The following is a 24,723-nucleotide window of genomic DNA, read 5'->3' on the forward strand; positions in this document are numbered from 1 at the left end:
AAAGTTACACATTATTGTTCTTTGATACTAAACTCATGGAGTTTAGTAGATGAAACTCCATGAGACCAAGACTATTCCCAAGGTTCTTCACTATTGTATTATCTGCCAAAACTACCATGTGTCATAAATACCGTGTATATCATTTCTCAGATGAAGAACATAAAATAATGCCTCTTTGAGAATTTCCTTTTTTCTGTAGTTGGCACAACCAATCATCCAGTGATGCAAAGCAGAAATCTAGGAACTATCTTTGACACCTTCCTCTCCCTCAGCCCCAGGGTTCAATTCCTCCTTATGTCCAGGTTCTCTGTAGCCTCCTCTCTCTCCTCTTTGTCCTCTGCCTCTCTTTCTCCTCCCCACCTCTCCTGCTGTGTGTGTAGACATATATATTTTTTTTTCCAGAAATCTATCACACTCATCAGATACAAAGAACATCCCTTCCTATAACAAGTGGTTTCTGAAACTAGCACTATTCATTTAAGTCTCTTGTCTGTAAGAAACGTGCTTACTGAAGACCTGGTATAAGAGTCTAAATCACTCTTTCAACCATAGTTCTAAAATGTGAAGGGCCTTTCAATGTAAAAATTATATTTAAGTACATTTATCATAATGAGAACTGAGTAATGTATAAAATTGTTGAATCACTATATTGTACACATGAAACTAATATAAAGCTGTGTGTTAACTATACTGAAATTAAAATTTTTTTAATTTAAAAATGATAAATTTAAAAATTAAACATTAAATAATTACCTTTCAATTTTACCAACTGAAACATTTTATAGGATTACTAGGGCGCCATTCGAGGCACAGAAATTTTCAAGTTACTTATCCATACAAAATCATAAAGCCTACAATGCTTCTAAAAGAGGGATCCAAACCCAAATATTCCAGTACCATTAAACATTACACTTCTTCTAGCATATACCATATTTGCTCATTTCTGTGACTCTCTTCTAAATGATTAACTATCTGAGTGCCAAGATGACATCCTATGGACCTTTGTATTTCCCTTTTCCACACCTACTTTCTAACACTTTGTATAATGTTGTGAATGAGCATTTGTTGAAATGAACTGAATTAATCTAGGGTTTTATCAGAGACTTCCTTAGAATTGGCCCCTTTGCTGACTCACTTACTCAAAAGTTCTACTGACCTGCAAGATGCCTAGATCTCAAGTGGGGTCCAGACTCCCTGTGGTCTAACCTGCACCAGTGGGAACTCATCGGTTCCCATGTCATGAACCACAGCATTCCTATCATACTGGGCTTGCAATGCTCCCATGAAAAAGCACCAGGATAAACATTTGTCTTTCCTCGGGACATAGCTTTGGTACTTGCTTTTATGACCCTAAACTACCCAGCAGACAGAGGAGAAACAGCCTGGGAGATCAAAGGAAACCATGAATAATGTCATGGGTGATCGCACTGGTCACTGCTGTAGAGAATGGCGATAGTGGCCCTGTGTAGCAGTGGTTAGAGACCAAGTGCTCCCAAGGCCACTTGGCTTCTAATCCCAACTCAGTCACGTGCAGGCAAGCTCTTTGCATTCCTTGGTACAAGGGGGATGATACACACATCTCCTTCAGGCGGACTGTCATAAGGACTAGCCAAGCTCATACATGTACAGTCTTTAAAACAGTTCCTGACTTCGAAATCCTCCTAAATAATACCGACTATCATGGGAGGGGGAGATGAGGGGCCAGGCAGGAACCCCAGGAGAACAGTAAGTAAGTAGGAATAATAGCTACTATTTTTGAATGCCTACCATGCGCCAGGCATCATGAAGGGGCGTGGGGGTGAGCAGGCACAGATCTATCTACACCTACATCCATAACTATAACATTTACTTAAAAACAACAAACTTTGCTTTGAAGAGATTCTAGAATTAAAAAGCATTATCCCAGAAATAAGTGAATAATGTGCAAGCTTACACCGTGTTTTCATTACTTAAGGCAGACCCAGATAACATATTCCCTAAAATGACTCAGCACATTATTTCCCTCATTCTTAATCTTTATAGGAAGACACTTTCTTTGTGTTCTTTTAAGTTCTTTTACAGTTTCTTAGAATTCTCTTCAGGCATTTCTGCGGCTTCGTGTTCAATACCTTTTTTATTAGACTCCTGTGTTCCTGGTGATTGTTACTTTTTTTCCCTCAACTTTTTTTTTTCTCATTTTCCCTCTGTACAACCATCAAGCTGAAGAATGTCTAGTCTGAGTTGAAACCTACCTCACCTGCTTTAGAAAATAGAGGCACTGTTATTTATATATTCACCTTTGTAACATTCAGGTCCCAAAATGCACCTTCGTCATAAAGTGTTAATTCTAAGCCAAAATTGCAAGGTGGTATATACACAATTGTTCGGGCACTCTGACTTGGTGAAATTTCTCTTTTCTCTGATTTTGATATAAAGATCAAGGTTTCTAAAAAGAAAAGAAAGAACTTTGTTTCACATGCAACTGAAGCTGTATTTTGTTCCCTTTGCCAAAAGTGTGGTTTTGAACACCCAACTCCTGGTTTGTCTCTTCCCTATACACAAAGCCCTCTCAGCAACGGCCGGGGGATGCACAATTAGTGCAACGGATCAATAGAAGGAAGCCACCTACTCAGCCAGTTCAACACATAGTCCTTGGCGACCAGACAGGCGCAGCCTCACTCAAAAAACTAACGCAGAAGATTGAAGCCCCAAATGGGAAGTCGGGTCTAATCAACCATCTTGGATCTCAGGCGAGCTCACAGCACTCAGAACAGTCATCTCGGCCTGAGCTACCCAAACTGGCTGCCTGTACGGTGCCATAAATCTGCAGAGCGATCGAATTGCACAACCTTCCTCCTCTTTGTTTGGCTAGATAAACATCTCAGGAGAAATAATTCACTTTGCTAATTGAGAGTGGTCATCTAAAATATTCGAAGCCGCCAGCTGATGAAAGCTCCTGGCTGCGATTCGGGGGTCTGGGTTCTCTCTGCCTCCATTTTGCAAGTTTACAGCAGGGCCGGGCGTTAGCACTGTCTAAGGAAGCTCAGAGGAATGCCCTTTGCAAGAGCCTCTCCTCTCCCGCCGGATCCGGGCTGCTCCACGGTGGCGTCTTTCTGACGCGACCACCAGCTCATCCTCCTTGCTCGGAGCGACACCGCTGCTAGGACTGTGCCCCCGTGTTTCCCGCAGCCGTTAGCAGCAGCTTCCTCATGGTCTCAGATGCAGCGGGAGCACAGGAGGCACGGCTCCGTTCCTCTCCTACGCCCTTCCCCCAGCCTGACGTGACCTTGACCCCACAACGGGGCCAGACTCTGGTTCTCATCCTGCGGCCCGTGTTGCAGCCGCCGTAAGTCGCCGTCGCTGCCGGAGGCTCCACCATGTTTGCCAATTACGTAAGGGGCCGCAGAGCGTCCGTCTGCTCCCCAGCGCGAGCTTGAATGAAGCCGAGACAGCCCGAGAGGCCAAGCGGGCAAGAGGGCCATCCGGGAACCACGTCCCCTGGGACGGCGAGTGCCTGTCTCCGGGTCTTGGCTCCCCCAGCCACTCGGCTGCGCTCTCCGCCCGCGTTTGCAGCCTGAAATACCCGAGGACGACCTGGTATGTTTTCGGCCTGAAGGGGCAAAAGAGAAGCAGCCCTTTCAAAATAAGAATTCCCCTGCTGTTTGTTTCATTCTGGAACACAATAAGGACAGGCTGAGGACACGACTCTGAGCTGTCAACACTTCCGACCCAGCTTCCATAGCACCTTTCACTTGCCAGAGAAAAAGTTGCTTAAGTTAAACAAGGGCCTAATGAATAGTCAAAATAATTGTTTAGCTTGGATATAAGGCCTTAGGTAAATAGATGATGGCGTGAGACCAGAGGCCAGAAAAAGCAGTCCAGCAGGACTCCACTTGTTCTGTTTCTCGGACATCAGCCCAGCGGCCTCTGCTTCTCCAGAGATGGGTGTTCCTGAAGTAGTTCTCTCTTCCCTGGAGCAGACTGAAGCAATTTAGTATCAGAAGGGGCTCATAAAAGCAGGGAGAAAGGGAGAGAACTTTCTACATTAGAAATATATACTTAAGACATGAAGTTCACCTCAGCAGAGTCTCCAATAAATAGAATGTTCAAGATACAGAATGTTTGGCTTGTTTGTATTTAACTGTTCATGTGGAAAAATTTCTAAAATGCTTTGTTAGCCCACTTAGGATTGTCCTGCCTCCTGCCTTACTAGTATTTTTAACATGATTTCATCCTTTTTAAACACTATTATTTACTACACCTAAAGACCATCATTAGGTTTATGAGTAATCCCCTTCCAAGACCATAATTGTAGTTATAGACAGAACAAGCATTGAAAAGGAACCTTTCAGGTATGGGTTTTGTAGGTGGTTGTTGTTGCTGTTGATTTGTTTTGTTCTGTTTGTTTATTTAGGTGTCCTTGCTATCAACTTGCTTCACTGTTTCTTTTTCCCCAAAACGGTGTTACATCATGAAAATTCTACTTAATTAAGAACTTGATTAAATTAGTTGCTAGGTAATTTCAGTTCTACTGAATAATATTTTTAATAATTGCCTTCCATCTCTTACTTGAAAATAATAGATGCCTTGTTGATCCAGAACAGGATTTGGTTGTCTTACTCGTTCAGCCCATTTCCGCTGGCCTGCTATTCAAATAAACAACATCTATCTGATTGAATCTCGAATTCATCAAGGGGGTGGATTTCCCTGGCATTCAGGTTCCAGGAATCATGATGAATATATCTTTGGTTTATTGGCAAATAACAATCAAAGCATACCTTGGGCAATAAAAAGTGAATGCTTAACTATTTGTACAATTTCTTACCCTGATAATACAGGAGAGGGGTTAAGTACATGGGGTTTAAGAGCCAATTTTGAATTTGAGCACAAGCTCCACACTTACTAGTTCTGTGAGCTCAAATTATTAAATTTCCACAGGCTTCACTTTCCTCATCTGCAAAATGGTCTCATAATAACACCTACTTCGCTGGGTTTTGGGGCAGATGATATTCAGTAAGGCGTGTAAAATGCTTGGTCCAGTGTAAGGATTCAATAACTGTTACCCATCACGCTATTTTCATGCACCTTACAATTTCCTCACAACAACCCTATGAGGTAGGCAAAGCTGCCGTAATTATGCTAATTACTTTAAATATTAGAAAACTGGACCTCCAAGTGGTTATTGATTTGCCCACAACCACCCAAGATGGTGAAATATTGATCCTCTCAGTAACAGGAGTCTCTGAATTACTCACGCATTGCCTTCCCTTCACCCATTCTGCCATGTGGTGTTATCTCCTCGACGTTTCCCTAAACCTAAAGCCTTACAAGATAATGGGCATCCTCTGCCTTAGACTGTCAGAGGCTTTAAAACCTCTATTGATACTATACAGATTTTCTGGGAAAATGGTACCGTCTGAACTGCAAAGTCAAGAGGAATGCTTTGCTAATACTGAGGGGAAAAAAATACAAGTGGACAAGTGATTTCCAGTTGGTGAACCTAAAACCCTTCAGAGAAGCCTACAGGGATGACACAACAGGTCAACAAACCTAAAGCCTAGCCAGCTTTGTAGACCAAAGAAACACAGTCTCAGCCATGCAGAAGTTTTGAAGTATATGTCTATCTTCTAAAACTAAAATATAAATCATTTAGGCAGTGCTGAATGTATTATATCATTTTGACATGCTGTATTTTCTCAATGGCTGCTAAATTTCACCTTCTATCATGTGGGGGGTCTGTGATTTTTTTTTTTTAAACCAAGTGTGCACACTCCTTAAAGTTAGTAACCAATGGTGTTGAGGACAGAGCTCTGCCATGAAGTTCAGTAACCTAGATTTAAGAACCAGCCCTGCTATTTCTAAGCTTAAAGGACCATAAACTTAGGCAGTGCCTTAAAATCAATAGCTGTCTACTGAGTGCCTTTAAAGATTTATTTACTTATTCCGGGGGGGGGGGGCAAGGGAGAGAGGGGCAAAGGGAGAGAATCATCAAGCAGACTCCCCGCTGAGTGGGGAGCCCACTCAGGGCCAATCCCACGACCCATGAGATCATGACCTGAACTGAAACCAAGAGTTGGATGCTTAACCGACTGAGCCATCCAGGTGCCTCTACTGAGCGCCTTTAAAGGGCCTGAGCCCTTGGGGCACCTGGGTGGCTCAGTAGTTAAGCATCTGCCTTCAGCTCAGGTCATGATCCCAGGGTCCTGGGATCGAGCCCCACATCGGGCTCCATGCTCCGCAGGAGGCCTGCTTCTCCCTCTCTCACTCCCACTGCTTGTGTTCCCTCTCTCACTGTGTCTGTCTCTGTCAAATAAATAAATAAAATCTTAAAAAAAAATAAAAATAAAAAAATAAAGAGCCTGAGCCCTGAGCTGGGAATGGGTAGGTGAACAGCAGTCTTTGCTTTCTTCCCTGAGCCTCCTTTTTCTCACTTATAAAGTAAGGAGAATAATAGTGACTCTCTTCACAAGACTATTGTGAGGATCCAATGAGATAAACAAGAAAATAAATATACTGTGATGTTTGTGAAAGTGCTTTGTAAACTTTCTGGAGTGTTATAAACATGGGGTGTTCAAGACAAGCTGCTGAAGACAGGAAAACCCTCTAACTCTCCCCAGTGGCTTTCCTGTAGCTGCTGGCCATCCACCCCAGGAACTTGCCAAATGCTAACAGCATTCCTTTCTTTGATGTCAGATGATATTCATATTTATAAAAGTACTTTTCCATCTTTTCCTCCTCCTCCCACTTTGCTTTATTCCATAAATTATAACATTCCTTAATATCAGTATGACACTATAATATCAGATTATACAAAGCATTAAATAAGGTACTAATATAAAATTCAAAGCACAGAATAGTCCAGAGGCTCACAGCTTGCAGTTCGTAACCCCCTAATACACACAACATTCATCTGGAAGGGATATTTTAAACATTGCCAGCGGTGCGGGTTATGGCTGAAGGGGATCTCACCCAGGCCTGGTTAACTCCAGGAAGTAGGAATGGAGGAGAGAAGACTGTCGCTCCTCTCTCCTCATAGGCTAAGGCCCCGCTGCTACCTCATGTCTGGGAAAGAGTAGTTTATGGGAGCAGACACATTACTCATGGAACTGAAACCTTCCCTGATTCAGTTCTTCCAGAAATATAGTAGATCTCATGTATCTTTACCTCTCCTCTAATTCCATGCTTTATGTACTAATTGGCAAATTTTGTCTTTATATTTACTCTTGTCAACAGAAGACGTTCACTTAGAGTCTGTTATGTGCCATACAATACACAAAGCACTATGGAAAAATGCCAAACACATAATATGCATGATCCTTGCTTTGCAGGAGTTGAGAAATAAGTACACCCAACATTTATTGCAAGGCAGCTAGTGTTATTTTAGATTCTCCAACCAATGACACTTTGAAGGGAGACAGCTGAGGCTAAGAGAAATAAATTTCCCAAGATCGTACAGGTAACAAGTGTCTGAGCCAAAATTGGCCACAGTCTGTTCCATTCTAAAATCTTTGCTCTTTCCATTCTGCATTACCTCCCTTAATCGGGAAAGCGGAAGACACATCACAAAGGAAAGTGAACACAGACATTAAAGGAAACCTACAAAAAAACAAGTTCTACAAACCCTAGCGACTATGTTATGTACAATGGTGGTGAAGTGTCCGAAGTACCTGGAGCTAGGCGGGCCTTCACTGAGCGGGTTCTAAAGCAGATCAGTGATACAGCCTGGGGAACAGGATGGTGGACACCAGTCAGAAGGCAACTGTGCTGGAACCAAGAGAAATAACACTGGGCAATTAAACATGCTAATAAGAATAAAAGCTATAATCCCAGAACACCATTCGTCCTCCCAGATTCAGATGCCTCATCTTTGTGGCTCTCAGACTATGGACATTTTGTAAATTACTAAAATTTTCACAGATCCATCTTCCAGGCAGATCTAAAAGGGAGCAGAGTGCTGCTTCGCTCATTAGAGTATTGCCAAGTTCATTACACTCAGCATTCATTAAATATCCCTTCTCAAGTAGCTCTCTCTTATGCAAGGAGAATGGAAATCATTTTCCTCCTGACATTTGGTGTTGGTTCCAATGACATAAGTGGGTAGGAGCATTTGCAGAGGAAAAGTGAATACACTTGGCAACGTTTTCAAACGTGTTTGGATTTTCTGTTTTTTAGGAGATGTACGACTAAGGGGTCAGACGGGGGTTCCTGCTGAACGCCGTGGCTCCTACCCATTCATTGACTTCCGCCTACTTAACAGTGAGTAATCAAGTGTACCTGGAAAGGAACAAATGTTTAAAAAAAAAAAAAAAAAACTGACTTCCCTCTGAACTTCAAAACCCTCGGAGGTCTGCCTTCCTTCCTCCATGTCTCCCCTCCCAAATGGAACTTAACCCTTTGTCTTTAAGTAAAGTAATTCTCGCACTGCCTACCTGCCAGAGCTTTAGTGAGGATCAAATGAGATCAGGTCAGCTTTAAAAATGTAAGTCTCATGTTAACTAAGTAGAATTTAAATAAAAATTTGAGAAGAAAAAAATAAACTTCAATAAAGTGGGAAAAAATTAAAATTAAAAGTTAAAATAAAAATGTAAGTCTTAAAAACTGTGAAGCCCTATACAAGGAAGCTTATTCCTTTCATTATCCAGCACATTCTTTCCACCGTCATCCAGGACTAGACCAGGTGAGATTCTATTTTATTGTTAAAACCTATTCTGCAGCTGCCCCTAGTAACTGTCTGTTGTCTCATTCTCCCTTCTTTATCTAATTGAGGTCCCTGAGGTCCGTTCTTACATTTCTGATAAAACTCTTCACTGTGGCAGAGCCCTAGAGGTCTGGACTTGCTGCTTCCTCCATTACGAATACTTCAGAAAGTCCTTAATTTCTACCTTTCCCCTTCATATACGACTCCTTATTTGGAGTTTTGCTCAACCTCCAGTTCATAATTCTGTTAATCTCAAATTCCTTTGGAAACCCAAACCAGTGACCAGTCGCCCTGCCTGATTTCATGTCTTCTCACGATCGCAATCATCCTGCACGTCGGACTTGGAGGGGCCGGTGGAGGGAGAAAGCGGATAAATTTCACAGTTTGCTCCAAGGTTTTCAGTGTTTGCTTCTCCTGTCACTTCCCATCCATAAATTTCAAAGTTCTGGGTTGCACCCACATAGTATTACTTTCCTTTGGAATAAACAAGTTCAGTGAAAGAGGTAATTTGATTTACCTTGACCCCTAAAAATTACTAGGAGAAGTCAAAACTTGCTATCTTTAGATCCTCAAAAAGGTCATAGGGAGTGGAGATGCTTATAATCTCCTAGCTCATTAAACTTCCCTATCAATGTGCAATATCTGTTTTCTCAGCTCTTTCTGGGACACAGAGATTTGGAGTAACCTTTCCATACTAGAGATAACCTCCCCAACCCAGCCCCCAAAAATACGTTCTAGAAGACACAATTGATTTGCCAAGCCAGTGCACTATTGGATATATTGGGGGATATAGTGAGCTCTGATGGTGTCTCTTACCTTTCCATATGACCTCCACTAGGCTGTTCCAGGTACCCATGGAGGTTAACCCTTTGACAGTCTTCAAGACTGCACTGATTTCCAGTTGCCAGGCATATGGTTCCACCAAGCAAGATGGGGATGAGCAAAGAAGGGCCAGTTAGTTCACTGTCTCATAGAGACCAGGATTCTCCAATGGCTTCACCTACTAAGTGTGAGATGGAGAAAATAACCCCAAAAGCCTCTTTCAATATTAGATGAGATGTTGTATTATTGTTTCTAATATAAGGCATGAATGAATTAGGAAAATAGGAGATACTTCTCTTTATAATTTCAGGGTCCCAAATGATATAATCTGTTTCTAAATTATCCTACCGTTAATAAGCAACATCAGCTAATAGTAGTTATCTTTGTAAGTGGGGTTATAGAATATTTCACTGTCTACATCATAGGTTTCTGTAACACTTGGATTTTGGGTTTTTTACAATTAGTTTGTTTTACTTTTATAACATTAAAAAAAACTGAAAAAATATAAAAAATTTAAACAGAAAACCAATGCAGATAATATTTCACTATATTATTCACTATATAACAAACCACTTACAAGCAGGTGCCATCCTGTTACCTCTCTTCTGTAGGTCCTCCAGAAACTTCCTAGTGCCTGGACTCACCCCCAGTCTCCTTCCCCTGGTATGAGATGCTATCTGTCCCTCCATTCCCATTTCACCCCATCTGTTGCTCATGACCGTCCACACATTAAGTGTCGGTGTTGGCCATCCATTCCGAAATTCCCTTTCTCCTCTGCTCAGCACTCCACTCTAGATAACTCCTTCACTTATGTCTCTTTATCAGGAAAGCATGCTAAGACAATATCAATTTACCTTCATTGTACTTTTGCTTTATGGTGGACTCAGGTTTTTTTCCTATATGTATAAAACACATCCCTAAATAGACTACGAGATCCCAAAGAACTGACCTCTCACTAACTTTTGTTAACTTACCAATTAGATCAAAAGATCCCCTCAAAAAGAGTATATTAAAGAATTATAAACGTCAGTCATCCCCTACATTTTGCTTACCAGCTCAAATAGGACTGAAGCCCTCTGAGGTTTTTCCTTATTTGTGGTACTATCCATTCCATTGTCAAACGCCTGCTATACCTGGTTAGAGAGTTGAGAATAGAATCCACAACACGGCTGTGGTCACTCTTCACCATTTCTAGATTAGCCTGCAATTACAGCAGCTTGTCACCAGGTAGCAGCAGGTGAGTGGCTGTCTGTGTTGCTTACAGTCACTTAAGATGTCATATTTGTGTCACAGCTCCTACTACTTTATATAGAGCCTATTTAATTCTCTTTAATGTCACTCATGTTCTTGTTGAGGTTTGCCTGCCTGAGTTGTGAGTGTCTGCTTTCTGCCTAAAAGGAAACATTTTAAATATAATTCTATAAAGATTTTAAGATAAACTCCAAAGGGACATTCTGGGACTTTCTCCTAAAACTTTTATTTTACCAGCTGATTCCAATTCTACACAGTAAGTACCGGACTCATTTAAAGTGATTTTTTGTATCATTTATCTTCATTTTGGGTCATTTTTTTCCAAGTATAAGCAGAGACCGAAGACTTCATTTTCCTCAGGTGCTTGCAGTTTTGCTTTCTCTGCCAAGGTAGAATCCAGGTAGGACTTTTTTTAAAAGACCATTTATAGGAAAACCCAAATCACCAGAGCCTCTCTCCCCTGTGTCTGCATCCCGGAAGCCTTTCTTCTAAAATGCTTAGTGAAATCCACATGGCAGCCACTCCCTGTCAAAAGTATGGCTGGAGGTTTACCTTCAACCCCCCACTTCAACATATGTCTTGAATGGCTGGAACATGTGTAACAAAAATGTACATTAAATAGTAAGGCCCAATGCATTTCTCCACTGGCCCTGTTAGCTACTGCCCCAGCCTACCATGTGGAGCAAGAAGATGTCAGAATTATTATCTAAAACAACTTTCTCTCAGAACAAAGTTTCTAGACATTAAAACTGATAACTAGAATGAGATTGGGCCAATGACAACCAAGGCAGTAAATCTGTACTCCTGCCCATGCTTGTCTCATAAATAAGATTTTATTGGCAAACAGCCATGTCCTTCATTTACAGCTACTTTCCAACAGAGACCATATGGCCCACAAAGCCAAAAATATTTACTGTATTGCCCTTAACAGAAAAGAGTGACTAACGCTTAAGTTAGATTTTTAAACAAAGTTAAAAGTTTATGACATCTCCATAGGTACATTCAGCCTGGCCTATTTTCCTTTGTTAAAGTCATTTAATCCCCAGTGCCATCACTTTACTTTGAAGAATGGACTCACACTGACTTAATTTACATGAGATAAAAGTATAAACAGAAAGGGAACTTCCTTGCTGATCCAGATTTTAAATTCCACAATTATAATTTCTAACTGCACAGACATTGTTCTGGAAGAGGTATCCCTTTCCCCTATTTTTTGAAGACACGGTACTACCATGCCTAGGTACTTGTCTACATATAAGGTGATGATATATACCTGGTTTACCTGGCATAGTCAAATTTGCACCTGTTGTCTAGGCAAACTTATTAATGCTGTTTTTCACTCCCTAAGTATTCTGGTTTAGACAATAATTACAAGGCCAATGGATTTTTATACTTTTTCCTACCAAAAAAAAGTTACTTCAAGACAACACCTCTTAAATGTCACTTTCTTTTTTTTTTTAAAGATTTTATTTATTCATTTGAGACACAGAGATACAGAGAGAGAGAGAGCATGAGCAGTGGGAGAGGCAGAGGGAGATGGAGAAGCAGACTCCCCACCGAGCCAGGAGCCCAATGTGGGGATCGATCCCAGGACCCTGGGATCACGACCTGAGCCAAAGGCAGACACTTAACCATCTGAGCCACCCAGGCGCCCCTTAAATGTCACTTTCAATCCAGGAATAAAGATCAGAAAATCCTCCTCATACGAGATGCATTCAGACCCATGCATTTCTCTATTGAGAAACATGTAAGATAAAGTTACCTGTTGACAGCCAGTTTCATTTACTGTTTATATTTTATACAATTTAGAAAAGAGCCATTTGTATGAATTTTGAGAAGCTGCTCTGGATAAGTAGCAGAAAAATGTGGCTTCAGCACCATTGTGTGGGACACAGGAATCATAGACCTTTAAAGAAGAGGATTATCCTTACACCTAAACATGGAGGGGCAGAACAGAGGGAGAGAAAAGAGTGACAATTATTTTTATTCTGCATGAGATACGAAAACAGGGACCTGGAAGAGGGCAGGAGGAATGGGAATGTAATGACTCAGTTATCCCAATGCCACTGTCCTATAGATTTATGTCATCCCTTAACTCTGGAGGGAAACGAGAGAAGAGAAAACGGAGAGACAGTGTTCTGAGAAACGGGTGGCCCACATAGGCGAAAACGTCGCAGAAGCAATCACCATTTTCTGCAGAACAGGTGGCTGCAGCGCCCCGTGTACATCTCCGTCTCCTGGGTTAATGTAATCAGGAGGCTGAGTAGATAATGGCTAGGTGGAGATGTTCCCATGGCAACCATTTCAGAGCAACACAATGTGATTTCCACACTCGCGCGGCAAAGGAAGTGACATACAAAGCAAACATTCCCAGCGACTGTGGAGCTTGAAGGAACGAGGCAGCTTCAGCTGGAAGTTTTAGGGCAGCACGTTTCGGCCGCCATGGAGAGCCTGGAGCTCCACACCAGCCACGGGGCTTTGCAGGCGGAGGAGGTTAATTGGCTCTTCGGCCTTTCCTGTTGGCTAGTTTGCTAATCTTGATCTTTAAAGTTCTAGTCCTCCAGATCTGCCTCTCCAGGCAGGGCCATTTTAACTACACAAGCATGAGGTAATTTTAGTAGAGCTACAAAAAGATTTTCCTTTGCTCGTTATTGTTGAAATAGAACTAATAAATACTATTTATTTATATATGGTATATAAATATATATGTATAATATATAAATATATATTATAATTATATATTTATGACATACATATTTACACATATGTATTATACATACATTTGTACATACATATTTATACATACACATTATACATACATTTATACATATAATACATATGTTGTATAATACCTAATTATACAAATATTATATATAAATATATATAATATAATGTAAATATAAAATTATATAATGTATAAATATAATTAATATATAAGTATATAAATATATAATATATATTTTTGTGGAGGAGAAGTGACCCAGAGTTTCAAATCTTTTTAAAAGCTGCCATCAAGGGGTGCCTGGGTGGCTCAGTCGGTTAAGCATTTGCCTTTGGCTCAGGTCATGATCCCAGGGTCCTGGAATCCAGTCCTGTGGGCTCCCTGCTCAGCAGGGAGTCTGCTTCTCCCTCTCCCTCTGCCCCTCCCTCCCAACTCGTGCTCTCTCTCACTCTCTCTCTCTCAAATAAATAAAATCTTTAAAAATAAATAAATAAAAAAATATAAGCTGCCATCTAAAACATAACACCCTGCAGAAATATAAAATACGTTCACAGAAGAACCATCAACCAAAAGCCACCCAGCGTGTTACAAACCATCTGGTACTAAGTGATGCCCCCTCTTAAAGAGGGACAATTTCCTTACAAACTCAGTTTTCTAAGAAAGAATTCCTAGCAGATGGTGACAGCCTCTCAGTCATCTTCTTAAAGGTGATTCTTTTTTTCTTTTTTCTTTTTTTTTAAAGATTTTGTTTACTTATTTGAGAGAGAGAGAATGAGAGAGAGCGAGCACATGAGAGGGGGGAGGGTCAGAGGGAGAAGCAGACTCCCTGCCGAGCAGGGAGCCCGATGTGGGACTCAATCCAGGGACTCCAGGATCGTGACCTGAGCCGAAGGCAGTCGCTTAACCAACTGAGCCACCCAGGCGCCCTTAAAGGTGATTCTTAATGTTACCTATGAGAACCACACAAAATGTAAAGAACCAAAATTAAAATGTTACAGGGTGAGATGTTGTTTAAGGGTACAAACTTGCAACTAGTAGATAGATAAGTCCTGGAAATCCAATGCACAGCACAGTGATTATAGTCAACAGTGCTCTATTATAAACTTCAAAGTTGTTAGGAGACTACATCTTAATTATTCTCACCACAATAATTAAATGATAATTATATGACCTAACAGAGGTGTAAGCTAACACTGTGGTAATCATATGGCAATATATAAATGTATCAAATCAAACACCTTATATACTTACGCTTACACAATATTACATGTCAATTATGTCTCAACTAAAAAAGAAAAAAAGAAAGAGAAAATAAAGCATCCTTTAAAAAATGTTATGGGATGATTTGAAAGAAGTCATGTTCAGAAGATGATATCCAATTCTCCCCAAAATTCAGGCCCCCGGCCCCATGCTCTGCAAGCAGAGAAGGGGGCTGCCGGCTGGGACTAACTCAAGACTTCTTGTGAGCACCAGGGTAACACTCCACAATTTCACAATTCGAGAGTTGCCTTCCCCTAGAAGAAAGACAAGACACTGATTGTGGTCGTGGTTCCTTTCTGACTCACCTGGGTCATGCTCCATGCTGTGCACCCAGGATCTGTGGCTACAAGCGCCCCAGCACTCCACATGGGGAAATGCCAGATGGATGGTTAGAATGTTTAGCCACTGAAATGCCACTGCATTGCGGAAGACACAGTTGATGTTGGCCTCACTGTTTTACTCATTCCCTGTCACTATTCATCAGTGACTGTCAATGGAGCATCTCCCGAGGTAGACATGAGCCAGGTGCTAGAGATACAAAGATAAATGAGACATAGCCATAGTCTTTGAGGAATTTGCAGAGACATAAACCTATACATTTTGATGTGTTCTGATACATTTAATAATACATGCATGTATACTAAAAGTATACATAATATGAGAAACATGTATGTGTATACAGGATTCAGAGGAGAGCATGAGTAACTTTGAGGAAGTTGGGGAAGGGAACAATTAACTCAGCCTTGGGAAAAGAGGGAAGGCGTTCTGGAGGAATTAAAATATGAACAGTACTAAAGCAACAATGAGGTGAAGAAGGGCTGCACACTAAGGCCAACGTTTTTAGAGCCATTCTAAAATGTGCTTCAAGACTGAAGGAACCAGGAAGGAGTCATCAACAACTCTACTCAACTAGATATAAATTTTATTGGAAGATGAGGTATTCAAGTAGGAGCCAAACAAAAAAGTCAAGAGAGATCATTCAATACACCTGACTTTCTGGGGAAAAACCATAATAAAAAAGAAACAGTTTTCACCTTCTAAAGCTAGAACTGAAAACAGCCATTGCCTTTTGTTAACCCTGGCTGACATTGTTTAATGGATTTATTATTTTGTATATGAGTGATGAAAAATAGAAAATCGAAATAGGGAGCCCAGTATTTCCTCCGGGTTGTCACTCATTCATTCAACAAATAGAACATCTACTCTATGCCAAGCAGGCCATGAGGCCAAGGTGCCCTGAGCCACACCAGTAACCATGGGGCTAGGATAGCTCCTGTCTCAGACAGCCGTGGGACTGGAGTCTGCCAAAGACACCAAATGCAGATATCTGAACAATTCCTTTCAAGTCAGCAAGGACTGTGGGTAGCAGGGTGACACTTACTATATCCTATACCTGGGCTGGGGATTCTGAGTGCTCAAAAGGAAACTGTTAGATATTCCTTTACCCTTAAGGACCTAACAATCTCACTACACGGCCAAGACAAACATACATTAAACTATGCAAGGACTATATAAGAGCATAAATGATCTAGTTCTAAAAGAATTGACAGAGACAACAAATCAGAGACAAAAGAAGGCAGAGATTACTGAAGTGCTCTGAGCAGGAAAAGAGGACTTTATGGTCTTGTGCTGAACTCTGAAAGATAAGATAGAGCGTCGTCTAGTTAAGGAATTGCCTAAAAGTGAGACTGAGCTGACATATGGGAGACATTAAGTCATTAAGTGGGAGAAAGTCCAGAAAGTAGTAAAGTATGTTGACTAGAGAGAAAACGAAAGGCTTAGAATGCCAAGACAAAGAACTTGAACTTGACTCATTAAGCAAAGCATCACCAGAGAATTTTGAGAAAAACATAGACAGAATAAAATAGTGTTTAAGAAAATTAACTAACACTCATATGTAGGAGGGGCAGACTCAGTAAATCAAGAGAAACGTGATCAGGCTGCAGACTATGATGGAAGTAGAAATAAGGTATAAATCCAGAGATGATGTGGAGAAAAGGAGATAAAACATGATACTGAATGCTGGGAAATCCCAGGGTCCATCTGGGCCACCTGAAGAACTGAGAGGAGATCAACCGTGAGTAAAGTTGGAGGGTGAGTTAAGGAAAGACAGTGAGCTCAGGGACAGGTTGTTTGCAAGAATGAAGGGGAAATGTCCAAGAGAGAGCTGCAAATAAGGGACTGCAGTGCAGGTCAGAAAGGCCTGATTTGGAAGTTCCGCTTGGGAATCATGATCATCCATGAGCCGCATGGCCAAACAGGTATCACCAAATCAACAACTTCATTCAAGGGCCCCTATAATGGTAATGTATAATAAGCTTGATTTAGCAAAGTTAAGACTACCGATAATAAAACCCACAAAGAAGTAAGTCTCACCAGCAATTTATTTTCCTCTGTGAGAAGCTATTTAGACACCACGATTCAGACACCACCCTACCTCACATCGTGGATTCTGTCCCGTACAAACACGGTTGCTTATGTCAGAGCCCAGTGGGTTTGCGAACTCACTTGAACGTAGCACAGAGAAATGACCATTTTCTACTGTAGCACTTCCGTGAGTAAAACCCTGACCCCCTCAGAGTCTTTCTGGTATAGTGGCTTCTTTGGATTTCTGGAGACAGTAAAATAGAGGGAAGCCGGAGTATATTAAGTTTCTTTTGACTGAAGTTATCCTATGAGTCACTGAGCTAGAATGAGTTGTTTGTTAAATAAAATTAAATTCAACCTCCCACCCAGAAGGAAGCACCAGTCTATCTCTTGTGACTTCATTAGTAAACAAAATGAGGGGTTATGCCCTGTCATTGCTACCCTACCTTCAAAGTCCGAGAAGATTTAAATGACTTGCCATGGTCCATATCTAACTATACACGTGAAAAAAGAGAAAGAAAGTGTTCCAGCCTTAGACTCTTTTGTGTGTTTCCAAACTGAGATCTCAGGGTTCACACACAAGATCAAGAAGATGGTGTTCTCTCTTAAATAGCAACCCAAATGGCCATGGGGCACCTGGGTGGATTATTACTCATGAGTAACCTAAGAAGGGAGGACAGTAGAACCCATGCCTGAGGGAAGTGGCAGCATTACTAAGGACAGTCCCCAAGGGAACATGGCTAGTGCGATGGCACCTAATGACAGCCACCACCACAGCCTTGAGATGAGAGGTGCTCCATCCCAGGTTGAGGCTGCAAGAGGCCAGATGGAGATCCCTCTTGAGAAAGCCCCCCAAGGCTAGAGGTCTCCTGAAGGCCGAGAAGCACAGGAGGGCCACTGTAAACACCAGAAATAGCCGAGGTCCTGCCCACCTAACCACAGGCTGCTTCTCCTCCTGGCCCACCGTGGTGGCCCGGCCCAGAGCCCCATGCACACCACGCTCCCGCTGCTAAGGGCACGCTCTAAACTGTGCTTAACGGAGGAAGTTGGCACAAAGACAAAGAGCTTTGAAGTCAGACCCAGGTTTGAATTCTACTTCTCTTGTGAGTATGGGAAAAGTGCACAAAGTACTCTCTGTCCACACCTGTGGAAGGAGATTGTAACACCAGCCTCACTGGGTGGAGGTGAGAGGTAGATGAGATCAGTGTGTCCCGCAGCCTGTCTTGCTTGTAATAGGTCCCCAGTAGATGTAGCTGAACTTTGGATGTATCTTCTCCCTCTACTGAGTACACCCCTCCCCAGCCACCTCTTCTCCTAAGAAGTATCTATTCACTGCTCAAGCCCTATCCCAGCGTTATGATCTTTGCAAAGCCTGCTTCCACCCTCCCAGGGGACTGATGACTCATTCCCTCCTCTGTGCTCCCACCACATCTCCAAGAAAGATCCGTCACACCATTTTGAAACTGAACTCTGGAGAGTATATTTCAAAACTTCCTCAGGCTACCCGATGCAGCAAGCCTGGCTCTGGACCTTCCATGAGTATTAGGGAACCACTGATAGAGGTCAATTATGCCACACACATGTTACAGCAAATAATAATAATAGCTAATATGTGTGGAGCTCTTAGGTTCTAGACCCTGCTTTACATGCTTTGCACAAGATTGATGCATCTAATCCCAACCAGATCCCTAGGAAGTAGGCACTACTATTTCAGATGAGGAAACTAAGGCCCAAAGAAAAGAAATAGCTCACCCAAGAAATAACTTGTAAGCCAAAGTCCAAATCCCAAAAATCCAATACCAGAGCACAAGGTGTTCACCATAATGTACTATAATTGCTTTTTAGAGATGAATTTTAATGGTCAAAGGCAATACATGTATGCAATATATTCCTTTTCTGACTGCATATATAATTACTCATATTAAATATTTTTCATACATTATAATAGTTATTTTCTTTTTATAGTACATTTAGACTCTCTCCTTTTTGGTATAAAAATGCCCCAATATCCTTGAACAAATATTTCTATAACTTAGTGAGAAAATATATAATCACACATCAAAACACTAGATTTTGCAACTTTTCAACTATATAGTCCTACTGCTCTGGCAGAAGGTGCCAAACGACAATGACTCATTTCATTATCGGACCTTGTATTCTTTGATAAGGAGAATGGTGTGGCGGTGACAGCGGAGGACACTTGTACGCCGTCCCTAAAGAAGAAGGAAATGGAATTGCTATTGTGACAAAGTCAGATTTGAGGCTGCTTTAATTTTTCTCCAGGGGGAGTTGGTTATTTCCTGTCACTCAAACTGTGCATCGTCAACAGAAAGTTTCTCAAAACGCTTACAATATGTTAAATAAAAAGAAGCAGGATCTTAAAGACCTCGGTTATGTTTTTTAAAATACACCAAAATTTTAACAGGTGTTGTTTCAAGATGATTATTATTACCTTCTTCCTTTATTCTATTTTTTCTAACGTAAGCATGTATCCCTCTTATAATCAGAACAAAGGGGATTTTATTAAAAAGAAAAGGCAATGTCAATCCGAAATGGAATATTTTTTTTCTAAATAAGGTAATACCAAGATCCAAAAAATGAAGCTGCCGCCATGGGCCAGAACACTTTATTTGCTAAGTTACCTTGGAAAAATTATTGGAAATTATGAAGCTAGGTACTTACAAAAGCTCTGTATGATACTTCACAATAATGGCTTGTCATTTCAAGAAGAAATTTATTCCAAAAAGCATGAAATCCAAGTTCTAAATCACGTTTAAATAGCACTTTACTTTTGACAAACCTTTTAAATAAAGGCAATCAAGAGATCTTTTAGCCCGGTTTCTCAGTTTACAAGCAAAAAAACAAAAAACAAAAAGACAAACAAAAAGAAAACAGAGATGCTGAGTCCCTCGTTGCAAGGTAATGAAAGTGTTAAGATCTAGGATTCAGGTCTTGTGACATTCTGTTTTTCCACTCACCCGCAGGCTTTCCTTGTTTAAACTTTACCATATATATGTATATAATAAATTTTAGCCCTTGCAATGAAAGAAAGGATCAACCAAGGACTTCCCCTGGCAGTGGGCAGTGCTGGCTCCAGAAGAGTTGCCTATATTTGGATTCTGGCAACAGAGGCTTTCCTGACCCCTCTGTCTTCCAGCCTCCCAGGCTGGGAAAGAAGGGCTGAAGAGTACATCCCTCCCAGGGCTATCATGAAGGGCACTGAGTGAGTGTGTAAAAGGTCCTAGCACAGCACCTATCAGAGTATAAATTCTCAGTAAGTGTGGACTGTTGTTATCACCGGTATCTATAGTTCCCTTTCTCTATGGCCATATGTAGAGTGCTTAGAAGAGTATATAATACAAAACAGTACAGTGTCCTTGACTTATGTTGAAGAAGAGAATGATGTGTTCCCCTTTTCAGTTTCCCATTCTTGCAGTGACTAACTCTTTCAACAAATCTTTATTGAGCCCACTCTACAATGCTAGACATGTCCCTCTCCCAAGTATGGTTGTAAATAAAGTGGTGGAGAGAAAACAGTGGCTGGGAACGTGGGATAGGGAAGGCTTTTTGGTCTTGTTTTTGTTGTTGTTGTTGTTGTTTGTTTGGGTTTTTTTGCAAGACATTTAAGCATGCTGAAATTATGGTGAGAAAGATTTAGTTGAGAAAGAACAATGGACCATATGGGACAGAAAAGTCACAACTGGGAGTGAAGGATCCTGAAAGGTGATGGGGAAGGGCGGGGTCTGGTCTTAGAAAAGGAGGCAGCTCGGGGCGCCTGGGTGGCTCAGTCGGTTAAGCATCTGCCTTCGGCTCCAGTCATGATCCCAGGGTCCTGGGATCGAGCCCCACATTGGGGTCCCTGCTCAATGGGGAACCTGCTTCTCCCTCTCACCCCTGCTCATGCTCTCTCTTGCGCGTGCTCTCCCTCTCTCTCAAATAAATAAAATCGTTTTTTAAAAAAAGAAAAGAGGCAACTCTTTTAATAGAACAAGTAGAAAGAAGGAAAGAATGGCTGCATAGTAAGAAGTTTTGTAGCAGAAAAATAATGAATTTCCCACCTAATGCCTCCCAGTTTCTCTCTGAAGTAGGACACAAGGTGGGGAGTCATGGAGACAGGGCAATGGAGGACCCTCTGAGCTTAATGGTTGATTATTTGTTGCCCAGAGAATGAGTTCTGCACTCCACCTGGCCACCAGCACTCGGTATCAGAAGTACCACAGCTGTGGAACCAGAAATTCCTGCAACAACATGGTGACCTGGCCCCACCTTTGTTGGCTAAGTGTTTGCCATTGCTTTCCCTTTTTCCCACTGTGTGAGCCATTATAGAAAAGCCCATCACTATTCCTGTCCTACCCCACACTCCCACCTCTCCCTGAGATACAAAACTGCAAAAAAGGAAATAACCTCATGACAGAGACTCCTCTCTCTTCCCCGTGCTTTTTTGTGCCCTTGGATAATATAATCTACAAGGAATGTTTAGCCATGAAAATAAGTTTTACCTCCATCTCCCAGGGACTCTGTCCCGCACACCCACCCCACTACCACCCAGAGGAGGCAATTCATTGCATGAAGACAGCTGTAGCTGTCGCTAGTTTACTTCTAGGCTGAGGCTGGGCAGTGTTCTCTCCTTGCTCTTCTTTCCCCATTTGTTCCCACAGCAATGGAAAGACTTTTAGCACCTTTTTTCCCAAGTTGCCAAGAAATTAGTCAAGCAGAAAGTACTTACCTTAGCATAGATTATAAGCCATTTATCCCCCTTCCCTTTCTCACTCACTATTTGTTGACAATCCTTGCCATGTGAGGAAGGAAAATCCATCTTTTTTCTTATTCTTTTCTCATTCATTCATTTTGTGCCTTACCACAATAGATTTTTCTGTTTTGGAGACAATTCTGGTAAAGACCAGAAAGCTAAAAATCTATGCCAGAAATCTCCTTGGAAGATCTGGAATAAATCTCTTTTTTTTTTTTAAAGAAGAAAAGATAAATTAGATCAAACAATTCATATTTATTGAGCAACTACTGTGTGCCAGGCTATGAGTTATAAAAGATACAGGATGAAAAAAAATTGGGGAGAAATGCTGGCACACAACTCAAATAAGCATCAGATAAATTGACAGGTGCCCAGGAAGTTCCAATGAAAAAAATCACTGGCCATTCAAGGGAAGGACCTCATCAAGTGATTGGCATTGGCACTTGGACAATGATTGGATCTTTCTAAGTGGAGTTTTTTTAAGTGCATCCAAAATAAAGATCAGGGGTGAGAAAATGCTGGGCTCATTCAAAGAGTGTGTGTTTTCTGATCCTAGAGCCAATGCTTAGTGGTGAAGGGAGGGAGTTGCAGGGTTGGAGGGAAAGTAATGAGAATTGATGTTAAAACTAGTCTGGAAACTTTTACTACATGATAAGGATTGGTTAGAACAAGAACAGGGACCATCTTAAATGGCAGTTTGTCATTTACTCTGTAAAAAATAAAAAGGAGAATCACTGACTTGTGAGTAAAGAAAAACACATTTTCTCTCCCTTGTATCTTGCTTAGCAAGTGGTTGCTTCTTGCTGATATTGAAACTAAGTTGCAGAAACATGGCCGGTTATTCCTGAGTATGCGAAGAAAATGCATTCTCTATCACATCAACACCTTTAGTCCAGCCTTCTATACCTTAGATCAAGACTTCCATATCAACATACTTCATAAAAACAACATATACTGGTCTCAGGGCTCAATTCCATTTCAAATTTCTTACATAGGAAGTCCAGGATCTTAAGCCAATATCAATACACAATCTATAATGGTAACTCTAAAATTCGCTGATATTTATTAAAAGTGTTCTATGTGCCACACTATATATATAAAACCTTGTTTATGATATACACATTACAGTTGCTGGGATACTCTTTCCCATTTGTTTATTCAGTGAATAGATATTTATTGAGAATCTGTTATGTGCCAGGCACTATTCTAATAGCTTAGCTCCTGCACTGGGAAAGAAAAAATTTCCTTCTTTTAAAGGACCTCTTTTCTTGAAATGTTTTCTCTATCATTTATCCTTCTTGATTACAGCAATAATTATACCTTTAGGGGCAGATTTAGGTTTCCAAAGGGTCAACATTATTCATGATACCACTGCAAAAGTGTCTTACTACCCATGTAAAAAATCACAGGCAAATAGATTATAACACCTCAGAGGGAAATCTCTTAAAAGAGTTGATTATATATTGAAAGACGAGCATTTTCTAGTCAGTCAAATGTTCTCTTAACTCAGAATTGCCAAATATGGATAACCTGTTTTGAAAGAATTCTAATATAGCCAAAAACACCTAACACAAAAGCGATTTGAGGGTATAACTTAGTTTGTCTTCAGTGACTCATGACTTCTCAGAATCTTAGAATTCTTTAGAGCTAATTATTTTAAACAGCAATTATTAACTGGAACTTCAAAGCAATCTTTGTGAAGAGTTTAGCTTTCTTATTTTTAAAATTTCCATTAGCTGAACCTATAAAGGCCAGTCGTGCCACCTGAGATTTTGAAAATAATCTAAAGCACCGGGTTTTTTTATTTCAGCTGTTTGGAAATGACTAAGAGGGTAATACAATGGATGAATTTCATCAAACATTCATAGCTGGATAAGTAAGAAACACCCACTCTATGGAAATTAATAATAAGACATGTCACCATAGTCTTCCGACAGGAATGTTCTCTCAGAGTATTTTGAGCTATTAAATAGCTCTTGCCACCGTAAATCATCTTTGGTATTATTTTTTAAGTGTCTTAAATAGAGAAGATATAAGAGAAGGAACAACTAATGCTCCTTTAAATGATACGAAGTGCTTGTAACCCCTAACCAATGATAATGGCATGAATAATAGGAAACTGTGACTCGAGGTGACTTAAGGACAATTTTAAATTACATATGAAAAATGAAAACTTGGGCTGAAGTATCAGGAAATTCTAAATACCATTCCTTAAATTGTGGAGTGGAATTTTAAATGGGGCCAAGAAATAAGTGCAAAGCATCAACAAAATAGTATACTATGAGAAAAGCTATACAAACAAAAAAACCCATGAAAATTACTTTGCCCCAGACAAAATGAAAAGCCAAACGATAGAATGTGCACATCCTCTGATGCCAAGCTTAGGCCATCTGATTGATTTGGAGTTGATTGTTGTATCCCTATCTATTTTCTTCTTGGGATTAATGGAAATTAATTTTGCTTTTATTCTCCTCTTACATTAATGAAATAAAAGCTCACAATGAAAGAAACTCTATTTTGTTCACTGCTAGTCCTAGTGCCTAGAACAATGCTTTGCACATAGTAAGGGCTTGACAAATATTTGTTGAGTGAAAAAACAAATTATTTAAGGTGTTTATTCAAAAAGACTTGTTGCTGTGGATGGCATATTCTCTTCTTACTGAAGTTAAAGTAGACATGATATGCTTATAGCAGCAGCTGGAGAGTTTGCCCCATTACAAGAAATTTTTCAAATGAGTTTAGTAAAGAGTATCTTCATAAAGATTATCAATATTTCTTGGCAATTGCCTTTAAATCATGTTTTCCAAGCCAGTAAATCTTCATTACCATATACCCTTCATAGCACCAGTTCCCAAAGTGCACTATGCATAGGGA

General features: G+C 40.7%; 1 protein-coding gene across 3 annotated transcripts in view; it reads left to right on the forward strand.

The window, feature by feature from the left end:
- The window catches only part of PDE7B (phosphodiesterase 7B), a 308,745-nt gene that overhangs the window by 224,522 nt on the left and 59,500 nt on the right, over nucleotides 1–24,723 (forward strand). For all 3 annotated transcript variants that reach the window (XM_006738750.3, XM_031033949.2, XM_031033951.2), the window contains one exon: nucleotides 8,152–8,235. In XM_006738750.3, coding sequence (XP_006738813.1) covers nucleotides 8,152–8,235 — 84 coding nt within the window. The remainder of the gene's footprint in view (nucleotides 1–8,151; nucleotides 8,236–24,723) is intronic.

Source organism: Leptonychotes weddellii, chromosome 8, assembly GCF_054177405.1.
Source record: "Leptonychotes weddellii isolate Sample4059 chromosome 8, ASM5417740v2, whole genome shotgun sequence".
Lineage (NCBI taxonomy): Eukaryota > Metazoa > Chordata > Mammalia > Carnivora > Phocidae > Leptonychotes > Leptonychotes weddellii.